The 13350-nt window shown below is 43.4% G+C and overlaps 1 protein-coding gene across 2 annotated transcripts in view; it reads left to right on the top strand.

The window, feature by feature from the left end:
• The window catches only part of LOC120926629 (S-adenosyl-L-methionine-dependent tRNA 4-demethylwyosine synthase TYW1-like), a 256887-nt gene that overhangs the window by 207995 nt on the left and 35542 nt on the right, over window positions 1-13350 (top strand). For both annotated transcript variants that reach the window (XM_040336750.1, XM_040336749.1), the window contains exon 14: window positions 3846-3956. In XM_040336750.1, coding sequence (XP_040192684.1) covers window positions 3846-3956 — 111 coding nt within the window. The remainder of the gene's footprint in view (window positions 1-3845; window positions 3957-13350) is intronic.

The raw sequence follows: 13350 nt of genomic DNA, 5'->3' as shown, positions 1-13350 counted from the left end.
ACCTTGAACTACAAATGCAGAGCATACTAGTAAAGGTGAAGTTATTAAAGGTATAGAGTGATGGTTACCCTTCATAGCAGGCATAGGCATACATTGAATGAGTCTATTTGGGGAATTCAAAAATACTGGGGTTTACTAAAGGCAAGCAGACTGTACAGTTGTGCTCTGCATGGGAATTTGCTCCAGAGCTTGGTAAATGAGGCAAAGCTTCACTTTGCAAACAATACTCAATCGCATGCACAGTCACAAAAGGGGGAAAAAAAACAAAAGTATTTTTGCTTACACATGATTGAATGAAGTCAACAGAACTTCCACTCATTTACTAAACTCTGGAGCAAATTCCCTTGCAGAGTGCAACTACATTTGCAAAGTGCACAGTCTATTTGCCTTTAGTAAATCAACTACACTATCTTACATGTGCCAGACATTGGATCCTAAAGATATGAAGTGCTCCCATGCCCATGTGTTATCAGTAACAGTGTGTGTGGAGTATACAATAAATCGACCAGAGTATATATATTATTACCTCATAGTAACTTATTTGCTATTTCCTAATTCTTTAAAAATTGCATTTAAATTAGTGCTCAAAATGCCAACATGCTAATAAACAAAAACAAAAAAAAAGCCTCTTAAGTGCCATTCAACACCTGTCATGAATATTATAATGGTACCACATGGTGCACACAGGAGTGGTAGCGGTGTGTCAAAAAGTAAGAAGCATGTCACTTTCTTGAGGCATCTATGATTGTCAGCTGCCTACATTGCTTTCAATGATGATGCTCTGTAGCCAAAGTTTTAACTGCACCTGTTGCATATATGGCGTGTTATTGAAGCATTTAGAAAGTGTTAGTTGGGTGCTGGAAGAGAGACGGTAGAGGTTCCTGTATCCCAAAATACCCTTGGAAATGAAGAACTAGGACAGAGCAGCTCCAGACACTTTGTACAAAGCAGCAACACCATTTGCTTCTGAGTGCAGGGAAAAGCATCAAGCCAGTCGACAATATAGCGAGGAGCAGAGGCATTGAGCATTATTGCTAGTGGCAAAGCTTTTTGTTTGTTAAAGCTGAGCTAAATCAAGTGTCAGAGATCCAACTATACAAATCACTCTTGTGGAGACTTCACAAAATGTCTGCTGTCACACCACAACCTAACCACATCAAAGCAGATCATTTTCTCCACATCATGTCCGCTTTAAGCACTTTCCACTAGAAAAGCAACATTTTCATTGGCATTCTTCAAAAACGCAACAGAAACACCTCATAAATGTTGTAGGTGTGTTAATGAGCATTGCTTCATTAAACACACATGTGAATGAACTATTGCCACCCTTTTTGTTCAATCTTTATTTTGTTGTACTACTGTTCCATTCCCTGTTTCATTGATATGACATTAACTTTCAGTGCAAATTATTTTCTGTTAGGCCTGTATTACCAAAAAGTTGGCTTTGCACCAGTTTGATCAAAGTGCAATCAGCTTTACTGCTCCAGTAAAGGCATGTTGCTGTATACCCAAAGAATCATTTCCTTTGCTACTTTCAGATTAATAAATATAAATCTTTTTGTGCATTAATGGTTAAAATTTGAAGTAAAAATGATAAATGTAGCAGTTTGAAAAAAGTTAGTTGTTTGGGAAATGTGTATTAAGGCAAAGAGACAGGCAAGGCAAAATATTTCTGCAAGTTGACGTCTTTAACTAAATGGCACAGGACAGTTATGAATGTCTGTTGATAGATACAAGTTTGAGCATTCTTGTCATTAATGGCTAGAGCAGCTGATATGGCCCTTTTTGACAAATATGCTTCAGGGATTTAACAGTGGAGCAAAACGCATAATGATATTTCCCTACCCAGCAGAAGTCAGATCTTTTAGGCTATATACAGCAACAGCAGGTTACGCTATATATGCATATTTATTAACAGTTAATGTCACACTGTTATTTATTATCTGATCGCGAACCTACACATTGACCATAAACTAGGATTCAATTATTTTAGTAAATCATACAAAATTAATAACCACCTGCCGACTGCTCACAGTATATATACTGCGAGCAGGCGGCAGGTACAGACTCAATCACATACATGTACGTGATGTCCTTCTTTCTCCTGGGTTTGGAGGCGCACGCACTGTCATTGGCTACCATACACGTTTGTCAGCAGGTTTCGACCAATGATTTTGGCCATGAACTTGCTGACTGTAGCCAATCACAGCACAGTCCTGTGTTTTGTTTATAAACCTAAACACAGGGTCTTGTTGGTTCTTCTCTTCCTAATTTTTTTTGGGCACAGGAAGAAATGGCAAGAACACTGTGGGTTTAACTTTATACTGTCCATACACGTCATGTTTTAGAGGCCCTAAAATGCCAGGATAGTTCAAACACCTCCCAAATGACCTTTTTTTGCAAAGTAGACACCCCAAGGTATTTATTGAGAGACATGGTGGATCTTTGGAAGATCTTATTTATTTGCCATACATTTTATTTTTTTAACACAAATGTTACTTTACTGAGATATTTCTGAGACACGTCATTGGTATGCGTGGCATTACACCCCAAAACACATTCTGCTACTTCTCCTGAGTATGGAAATACAACTTGTGTGAGTTTTTGGGAGCCTAGCTGCATATGGGGCCCAAAATCCAATGATCACCTTTAGGCTTTGTAACTTTTTGTTTCTGGACTACCTATTAGTTTTGGAGAACCTAAAATGCCAGGATAGTACAAAAAAAAACAAATGACCCATTTTTGGGAAGTACACTCCAAGGTAATTACTAAGAGGCATGGCGAGTATTTTGCAGATAATGTTTGCCACTTTTTTATAAAGAAATTTACTTTTTTTTAGTTTTTTTTTTTCTTGATTTTACTTTTCAAACCAAAGTACCTGCAGTTAGTTTGTGTGCAGCCAAAACTCTGCAGAAAAGACGTCCCTGGACACTGGTAGAGTGAAGAAATTATTTTTTTTTTTTACTGTGAATTTAACCCTTTTAATGTTTGCTAGCTTGTTCTCGCATGTTTAAGATTGCTACTTCTCCGCATTCATAATCGGCATCAAATATGGATTAATAAAAATATCTGCAGGAATTTTCCATTCTGCTTGTGGGCAGCGTGAAGCCCACAAGCAAATGCTTCCGGGAAGCGGTGAATGCTAATATCCCACAAGTAAAATCCCGCGAGATTTCGTCTTTCGGCGTTATTACTAGTCTCCTGGAAAGCATGACGCTGTGCTCCCAGGAGACATGGCGAAAGACTCCCAGCAAACACTCGTGCGCTCACAAAGCGAAGGGACACGCCCACTCCCGCGGGAGAGAGACCAGGAAGTGGCTGCATAGATCAATAGAATAAATGTATTTCAATGTTTTAAAAATGTTAAGATAGCAAAATGTTTATCTACATAAAAAGATCTTCTGGATATGCTATACTTCATATTTAGGGTGAACCTCTGCTTTAATTGCTTTGTCATTTCTGCACCAATGCAGAAATGACAAATTTGTAAATGTAATTGGTAAGTTACTGGTGTTTGTTTTTAGCATATTGATGGGGTGCATCCTCATTATTATTATTATTATTATAGTTCATTGTACAAAAGGGCTGCATGCATTGGGTCTAGATGACTGGTGCTTTTTGAGAGATTTGCAAGTGTACTCAGGATTATTCCTTGGAATTGCAAATGAAACGTTGCATGTTTCCTACAGACAGCAATACTGGCTTTCGTTTACTCTGTTTACTTCACCTGAGTGCCAATTATGCAAATGACATAACTTTTATTCACTCTCGACTGCCAGAAATTTTTGTGCACCACTACTTGCATTGGTCTGTATTATTGAAATTTACCATTCTATATTTAACAGCAACAACGTACTGTCTACCGGTTAACCCTAGTGAAGGCATGGAATGTGGATGAGCTAAAAGCATATGCAGATCTAGTCACCATCGGCAAACCTGACTTTATTGAGGTCAAGGTAAGTTATTTTGTTCACACACGCACACTCTTTCACTGTTCTCCATACTGTTTACATGCAACTCGTAATATAAAAAAGTTATAACTACTAACACCCCTTTATTGATAATAAAATATGGGTCTGCTTTGGAGATTTATTATATAAATTTGATGTTTAACCAGTTCCTGTCGGCCCCAAGTTTATATGTGGTGGCAAGATGGGTGGGTCTTAACACCATGCCAATGTGTCCATGGGAAAAAGTTCTTCTGTACTAAGAGTGCACTCACTTCCCGCTACCAGCTTGTAAAAATAAATCCCAGTCCTTATTTACGATCGGAAGCTTCCGATCATGTGACCAGTGTGGCAGTCACTCATGGAGGTCACATGATTGGGAAGCCTTCATTTCATCACACGCCTTCAACTACAGGGCTTGAGTAAGTATCAAAGGACTACAGTGTCAATGTCGCCACACTTGTGCTCCATTGAGTTGTGTAGTCCCTCTGTCTTGGTGGCAGATGGGACTTGTAGTGTTTTTTCATTTACAACTCGGGACATCCTCGGCTTTGTGCGGTGATATCTGAATGATGCCTGCAGCTACAGGCATCGTTCAGATATCGCCGTCTTCAGCCGCCGATTCTGTGCACAATAAGAATGATCGAAGCGGCGGTTCCGCCGCTTGATCGTTCTTGTAGGCAGCGGGAGTGGACATCCCCTCCTGCCGCCATCCGGTGCTTCTCCAGAGAGAGACCCCACATTTCTCCATAAAGAGTACCTGTCACACTGATTCCTATTACAAGGGATGTTTACATTCCTTGTAATAGGAATAAAAGTGATCAAAAAAAAAAGTGTAAAAAAAAAAAAAAATGAAGTAAAATAAAAATAAAATTAATATTTTTTTGATAAAACGCCCCTGTCCCCGTTGGCTCGCGCGCAGAAGCGAACACGCATGCAAGCCCCGCCCACATATGTAAACACCGTTCAAACCCCACATGTGAGGTATCATCGCATACGTTTAAGCGTGTGCAACAATTCTAGCACTATGGAGATTTTTAAGTACCGAAGTTTGGCGCCATTCCATCAGTGTGCGCAATTTTAAAGCGTGACATGTTGGGTATCTATTTACTCGGCGTAACATCATCTTTCACATTATACAAAATAATTGGGCTAACTTTACTGTTTTGTTTTTTTAGTTCATGAAACTGTATTTTTTCGCAAAAAAAAAGGCGTTTGAAAAATTATTGCGCAAATACCGTGCGAGGGAAAAAAAGTTGCAATGACCGCCATTTTATTCCCTATGGTGTCTGCTAAAAAAAATATATATATAGTGTTTGGGGGTTCTGATTAATTTTCTAGCAAAACAATTTAGATTTTTACATGGAGAGAAGTGCCAAAATAGGCCCGGTTGTAAAGTGGTTAATAAATGACATGGCTGTTAGGGTGCACCCATACGCAGTCCGTTCAAAATTGACAGGAGCCTAAATATGAGCGTAACTTGAAAGATGGAGCTTCTGTTTAACCACTTAACACCCGCCTGCCGTCATTTGACGGCGGGCAGAATGCTCTATTGTTCTGACAGGATGTCATATGACGTCCTGTCATTTAAAGCCTCTAGGGCGCGCGCCGCCGCTCGCGCACCCGACGCGTCAATGGGAACACATTGCGCGTGCCGGGCACCCGCGATTTCCCAGTAACTGAGCAGGGACGTGGAGCTTTGTGTGTAAACACAGAGCTCCAAGTCCTGTCAGGGAGAGAGGAGACCGATCTGTGTCCCTTGTACATAGGGACACAGATCGGTCACCTCCCCCAGTCACTCCCCTCCCCCTACAGTTAGAACACACCCAGGATACACATTTAACCCCTTCCCGCCCCCTAGTGGTTAACCCCTTCCCTGCCAGTCACATTTATACAGTAATCAATGCATATTTATAGCACTGTTCACTGTATAAATGTGAATGGTCCCAAAAATGTGTCAGTGTCCGATGTGTTCGCTATGTCGCAGTCCTGAAAAAAACGCAGATCGCCGCCATTCCTAGTAAAAAATAAATCATTATGTCCCCTATTTTTTGTAGGCAATATAACTTTTGCGCAAACCAGGTTATTGCGTTTTTTTTTTTACCAGAAATATGTAGAATACATATCGGCCTAAACTGAAACAAATATATATATATTTTTTTTTAAAAATGGGATATTTATTATAGCAAAAAGTAAAAAAATGCGCACTTTTTTTGTTTATAGCCCAAAAAATAAAAACCGCACAGGCGATCAAATGCCACCAAAAGAAAGCTCTATTTGTGGGGGAAAAAAAGACGTAAATTTTGTTTGGGAGCCATGTCGCACGACCGCGCAATTGTCAGTTAAAGCGACGCAGTGCCGGAAGCTAAAATCTCGTCTGGGCAGGAAGGGGGTCTATGTGCACAGTAGGCAAGTGGTTAAATATTTAAAATGTTTTTTATTAGGATTTAGAGGAAAAATATGGATCACATTTTGAGAACCATTTATTCAGAAATCAACCCCTTTATGCCTAAGCCTTTTCTGACATGTGTTGCTTACAAGTTAACCACTTCAGCCCCGGAAGATTTTACCCCGTTCCTGACCAGAGCACCTTTTACAATTTGGCAGTATCTCCATAACATTTTAGTATAAATGATACTTTGATTTTGTACATGAAAAACAAAGCTGCTCTGCTTATAGGATAGGTCATTATACTTGAAGAAAGTTAATGTTATGTTAATCCCATAGCAAAGACTGTGAAGCATAAATGGACAAACTACAGATTTTTTTTCACTCTGCCAAATGCATTAGGAAGTCTATTGCAGACTCTTGAATAAAACATGGATAACCTAATGCCTATTTTTCTTTTCCATGGACAGGGCTGTCGGAGGAAATTTAAAAAGAAACAAAGAATTCCACCTTGCCGGTGTTGATTTTCAGATTTACAGATTTTCCTTACCTTGTACTAGTATAGCTTAAAAATACTTTTTCTGGATATGCAGTCCTCATTAATGTAACCAATCCAGTGTGTTCTGTTCACATCAACACTGTGCCAAGATGGCAAAGAGAATTTCAAATATATTTAACTGTGGACTTTGCTGACTGAATGCCAGCACTTGTAGAAAAGAACAGATTGTAGATTAGGTTTGCAGGATTCAAGGACAGCATTCTATACTGATTCAAGCCGTTATTCTGTAAAAGAAGCATGCAAACTTCTACAATTATATAAACATTTGTCATGCACATAGTTAGCTTGCTGCCCAAACTACTGCTCCATCGTTTTCACACTTTTTTACTTCATTTTCTGAAGCTATTCACTTTTTAAAATAGTAATGTTTTAAAAGCAACCGAGATGAAAACAATATTCATACCAGGGATGGATTCAGAGTCTAGTCTCGGGAGGAGCACTGCCAGAAAATGTTTTTTTTTGGGGGGCAATTTATCGGGGAAATGGCTGGTGTTTGCGCTTCAATCATCCTGGCACCATGGTTGATTTGGTGTTGGGATGATTGAAGAGCATTATTTCTTTTTTTTTTTTTTAACATTCCAAAGTTTATTAATGTTCCAGTCAAGAACAAAATATGCAGGTACAAACAAAAGCAGTTCAGCATGATAATGACAATCATACACAGCGATCTTATTAACGCTTTTGTGTGTATTTTCCACTACCATACCATAGAGTAAGGCTAAACATTCTTGCCAATTAGAAAAGGCAGGGCAAGGGGAAGAGGGGGGGGATGGGAGAGCGGGTCAGATGAAAGAAGAAGTAGGGGAAATAAGAATGGTGTAGCACAGAAATTGGCTAGGCCAGTGTACTATCTCAGAGCTAAACCTTAACACTTGGTCAGTGATACATCATTATTCAGCCAGTGCCCATAAGTGCCTCATAGGCCTTAGAGAAGCGAAACTCGAACCAGGGTGACCATGTCTCGTGGAACTTATCCACATTGTCTGAGGCCTGTGTAAGGGTGTCTTCCATGTCTCGGATCTCCGAAACCCTTTCCAGCCACTGTGTGATCGTGGGGACCTTAGTGGTCTTCCAAAAGATTGGAATTAGGGCCTTTGCTGCGTTTAACATGTGCTTCGTCAGGGAGTTCTTATATCTCTTTAATGAGAAGGAGGAGATGTGGAGCAGGCAGCACGCTGCGTCCAGTACTAAGCTGGTCTCCGTGATTTGTTTAATGAGGTCCTTGACCTGTTGCCAAAAGTTGGCTAGGCGAGGACATTGCCACCAAATGTGTAACAACGTGCCCACTCCCTCTCCACACCTCCAACATTTATCAGACGTCTGAGGATACCAGGAACTCAATTTAGCTGGTGTGACATACCAATCTGTAAGCAACTTATAAGCTGTTTCCTGTGTTTTTGTGCTTATAGAGCACTTGTGTGCTAAAACACAAGCGCTCCGCCATTGTCTTTCTGAGATGTTCTTCCCAAGAGCTTTGGACCAGCCCTTTTGGAACCTATCTTCAGTTGAGGTAGAGGGTTCTTGCAACCACTTATAAATGACAGATGTCGTTTTCTGCAGGAGATCACCTTTGTTACAGACCTCTTCTAGGTCAGTCAACTGTCTGGCAAAGTGTTGTTTGTTCCCTTTGTCACCGGTATTATTATTATTATTATACAGGATTTATATAGCGCCAACAGTTTGCGCAGCGCTTTACATCAAGGAAGACAGTATAACTACGTACTTGTAGATACGTCCAGAGCTGGAGGGAGGGGCGGTCAAGGATGTGTTTGAGCGTCTGATATTCCACACATGTTCCCCCCCGGAAGCATTCCCCGGCCGTAAGTGTCTTATTGGAGGATGGGTGACGTAGTGTCCGTGACCCTAGTCCTGGCTGAAAGTCTGGGTTATCTGAAAGTGGTGTTAAAGGGCCCTTCACTGAGGAGATAGATGAACATTTGGTCCCCAACGTAAAAACTGTCAGGGTATTTGCCTGTAGGGGTTGATGAAGCAATAAGTGTGGTTTTCTCAGGCCTGGGTTCCAGGGGGAGAAAAGGAGCGGGAAGGGGCTTAGGTCCTCCTCCAGGGTCACCCAGTCCTTCATCTCTCTGTGGCAATGCCAATCTACGACCCTCGTCACATGTGCAGCTATATAGTATTTCCTGAAATCAGGAAGCCCCATTCCCCCATCCTCCTTTGGTCTGGTCAGGAGGGCAAATTTAATCCTTGCCCGCTTGTGAGACCAGAGAAAGGCCAGAAGCGCGGTTTGGAGCTTTTTAAAAAACCTATTAGGCAGGACTATGGGCAGGGCTCTCAACAGATATAAGAGTCTGGGTAGCATCACCATCTTGATGATGGCCGCTCTCCCGAACCAGGAGAAATATCCCGCGTTCCAAAGTTTCAAATTGTCCTCAATTCTACGCAGCAATGGCGCAAAGTTAGCATCATAGAGTGACGTCAGGGACGGGGTCAACCAAATTCCTAAGTACTTCAGGGCCTTACTTTCCCATCTAAACGGACAGTTGGATTGTGTCCTGGTGAGGGTCGGGGCAGGTAGTGTGAGATTCATTGCTTCCGACTTGGTCAAGTTTATCTTGAGATTGGTGAGATAGCCATAGTGGCTGAAAGCCTTCAAAAGATTTGGGATAGTAATATGCGAGCCTGTCACAAAGAATAAGAGGTCATCCGCATAAGCCGCCGTTTTGTACATCCTACCGCGAACCGAGATCCCCTGTATTGAGTTGTCTTTATTAACCGTACGGATAAACGGTTCCAGGGAAAGGATAAACAGTAGAGGGGAAAGGGGGCACCCCTGGCGTGTCCCATTTTGAATTTCTATCACGTCGGACAGTGACCCATTAATTTTGACCCTAGCAGAAGGGTGGTGGTATAGCGAGGTGATCCACGCCATCATACGTGAGCTAAGGCCTATGTGAGTGCAAGTCGCGAACATAAAGTCCCACGACACTCGGTCGAAAGCCTTCTCCGCGTCCGTAGACAGGAGAAGACTCTCGACTTGTTGGGTACGCGCTGCCTGCATGAGCAAGAGGGCTTTAATGATATTATCCTTTGCCTCCCTCCCTGGCACAAAGCCCGCCTGCTCCGGACCAATCACCCCAGGTAGATGCGGCCTCAATCTGTTGGCCAATATTTTCGCCAGCAGCTTCAGGTCTATGTTCAGGAGGGAAATAGGTCTATAGCTTGCACATGTTTCGGGATCCTTATCTGCTTTCGGGATAACCGTGATGTGTGCAGCGTGGAAGTCTCGCGGGAGGGGCCTAGGGTTCGTCAATGAGTTGAAGGCTTTCTGCAAGGGACCTGTCAATATGTCACCGAATGTCTTGTAGTAAATTGAACTGAAGCCATCTGGCCCCGGACTTTTTCCGGGTTTCAAGGCCTTAATGGCACAATGAATTTCCTGTTGCGAAATCTGTTCTTCTAGGGCAGAGATGGCTTCAGTCGACAGTTTGGGTAGGCCACTCTGATTCAAGTAGTCCAGGATGGCCTGATTCCTATTCCCCTCCAACCCAGGCGGTCTGTGTTGCAACTGTAGGTTGTAAAGTGCAGAATAGTATTTATGGAAATGTGCCGCAATGTCTTCCGTTTTAACATCCAGTACGCCTGAATCATTCCTGATCCCAGAAATGTGGGTGGAGGAATGGGGGTCACGCAGGGCCCTCGCCAACAGCTTACCCGACTTGTCTCCCGCCTCATAATATATTTTTTTCTTAAAGAATAGGAAACGTTTTGTCTTAGTAGCAAGGACATTTTGTAGCTTTTTCCTGGCTTCCAGGAGGTCTGCAGCCGTTTGTACAGACAAGGACTGTTTGTGTTTGGTCTCTAGAAGGAAGATTGTGTTCAATAGCTTGGTGATTTCAGCCTCCTGCAGTCTCTTACGCCTGGCCCCCATGCGTATCAGGTCCCCCCTGAGCGTACATTTATGAGCACCCCAGACCATCATAGGGTCTGCTTGCTCAGACTCATTCTGCTTGAAAAAATTCACCAAACTTTCGGTTATTTGAGGTAACAGAGTTGGGTCCGTTAAAAGCGATGCGTTCAGTCTCCAGGAGGCTGAATGGGTCGTGGGAGAGGACTCCACTATCGTTAAGGACGTAGGTGCATGGTCTGATATGGTCTGTAGACCTATTTTGGCCCCAGTCACTCTAGTTAGGTCTCTTTGTGAAATGTACAGGTGGTCAATACGGGAATATCGATTGTGGGGGGCGGAATGGAACGTGAAGTCCCTCTCTGATGGGTGAAGAAATCTCCATGCATCCACCAGTTGCAGGGACTGCAAGAGTGTCTTGATTCTTTTAAGGATTTTGTAGGATATACATGTTTTACCTGTCGAGGTGTCCACCAGAGGGTTCAATGGGACATTAAAGTCTCCCCCTAGTATCAGGCATCCGGACGTAAATCCTGATAAGGCCCGAATCATACGTCTGCAGAAATTTGCGTGTGCTGTATTGGGGAAGTAGACGTTTGCCAGCGTGATTGGAGAGCCAGCATAACTACCCTTGACAAATACATATCGGCCTTCGGGGTCGGTCATCCTGTCAGTTAATTGGAAGGGTGCATTTTTGCTTATCAAGATGGACACCCCCTTAGATTTTGCCAAGTCATTAGTCGCGTGTAGGGCTGTCGGGAAGTGTACGTTAGTCAATTTCGGTACCTTGTTGGTCTGAAAGTGAGTCTCCTGCAGGAAAGCGAAATGTGAATTACCTTTCTTGAGTTCCCTAAGAAGCGTGGTTCGCTTCTCCGGTATGTTCAGCCCCTGGACGTTGTGTGAGATGACCGTAGGGCCCTGACCCAGCGATGAGTACGCCATCTGAGGCGTTCCCTGGTATTCCAGCTGACTGGATCTAAAAATGAAGTAACAGGTTAGATGGGTCACTTGTGTGATGATATACCAATTTGCTCGTCACTGAGATCCCCTATAGAATGTGTGGAGACAGAAAGGAGAGAAAAAATAGAAAAAGGTGTGAATAAAAGGAAAAAGGGAGAAGGGGGGAGGGGTATAGGAGAGTGCACAATTAACACTACGGGATGTGGCAAGCACCCCGAAGTCGTAAGTAGTGGGCTCGCAAGCGTAAGAACCCTCGCGAAACCCACTCTGCGAGGTCGTGGTGTGACTGCGCGACAACAACGGACGCAAACGTCCTTCTTTCACTTCTGAAGAGATGACCCAGGGCCCCGTATCACCTTCAGTGACCAGCACCCTGCGACAATCTCCACCACCAACAAAGGGGTGGTACAGCGGTATAGCAACAAAAATAACAGAACAAGAAAACAAAACTTTCTTCCACAGCACAGGTGAGAAGAAAGGAAACCCGGCATATTAAAAGGCTTCATGTCCAGTCTTCTCGTGTGAGCAGCACACGGACTGGAATTATAATGTAGAAACCCTGTAAAAGCAGATGGTTAATGGGCAAAAATAACAATATTAGCCATTGTCTTTCTGGTGGAGTAAGATAAACAAAAGGGGAAAGCAACCGTCCCCTCAAAAACAAAAAACGTAAAGGGCTCATAGGCAGTGAGCACATTCGTTCCAGGTGTCCCCCTGAATTAAGCAGTCTTGTATCAATTCCTGTGGGCCAGCATCAGTATACATCTCTACCTCCGCATCAGGCTGATAGAGTAATGTTGTAATGTATGTCCACCCAGCCGGGTGAGAAAGGCCCCCTCTTGACCCAGGAGACACGCTGAGACTACTTTCTACATTACCATTCGACGTATATCTTTGAAAGCAGAGTCCCCGCCATCTCTCAGCCGTATATCACATAGTGAATGTCAAGATCTTGTATGGGCAGTTGATGGTGTTATGCGGCCTCATAGTCTGTAGAGAAGAGCACTTGTAAGCGCGAGGTAGACTAACACGGTCCTTTGGACTATCCTACGTGTGCGTGTTAGAACTGCACGTCCTGGGTTGAAGCTGGAGATACTTGGAAAAAATAACGGTAATAAATAAAAAAAAAAAAAAAAGGGAAACAAAAAAGAAGGGTGGGACAACCCGAAGTGAATTTTGAAACCGCCAGTGAGAGATGTACTCCGTCTAGTCTTCCTCTTGGGCCCTGGCGGGGCCTTGCCTGGGCCCAGGCGTGCCATTCTGTGAACCGAAGCCTCGGTTCGGCTTAGAGCGTTTGGGAAGCCTCTTCTCCGGTGTAGAGAGCGGGGAGCGGCACGGACCTCCGTCCATCCTGGGGAGGGCAAATTCCTGGTACCACTCCGGGACCGCGACGGGGTTTATGTCCAGGGCCTCAAAGAACTCAGGGAGGTCTGCAGGGGTGCGCAGTATATGTTGCCTGCCCGCTTTCGTAACCGCCAATGCGAACGGGAAGCGCCACGAGTAGGTTAGCTCCCTCTCCCTCAGCACCTCCAGCAATGGTCGCAGCGCCCTGCGGTTCCGGAGAGTGATTTGGGATAGGTCGTGAAACAGCATGATAGTCTCTCCATTAAACACCACACTGTCACTTCTCC

The sequence above is a fragment of the Rana temporaria genome, chromosome 2 (genome assembly GCF_905171775.1).
Source record: "Rana temporaria chromosome 2, aRanTem1.1, whole genome shotgun sequence".
In the NCBI taxonomy this organism is placed as follows: Eukaryota; Metazoa; Chordata; class Amphibia; order Anura; family Ranidae; genus Rana; species Rana temporaria.
Note: the sequence above shows the minus strand (reverse complement) of the source record. Positions and strands in the feature narration are given on the sequence as shown.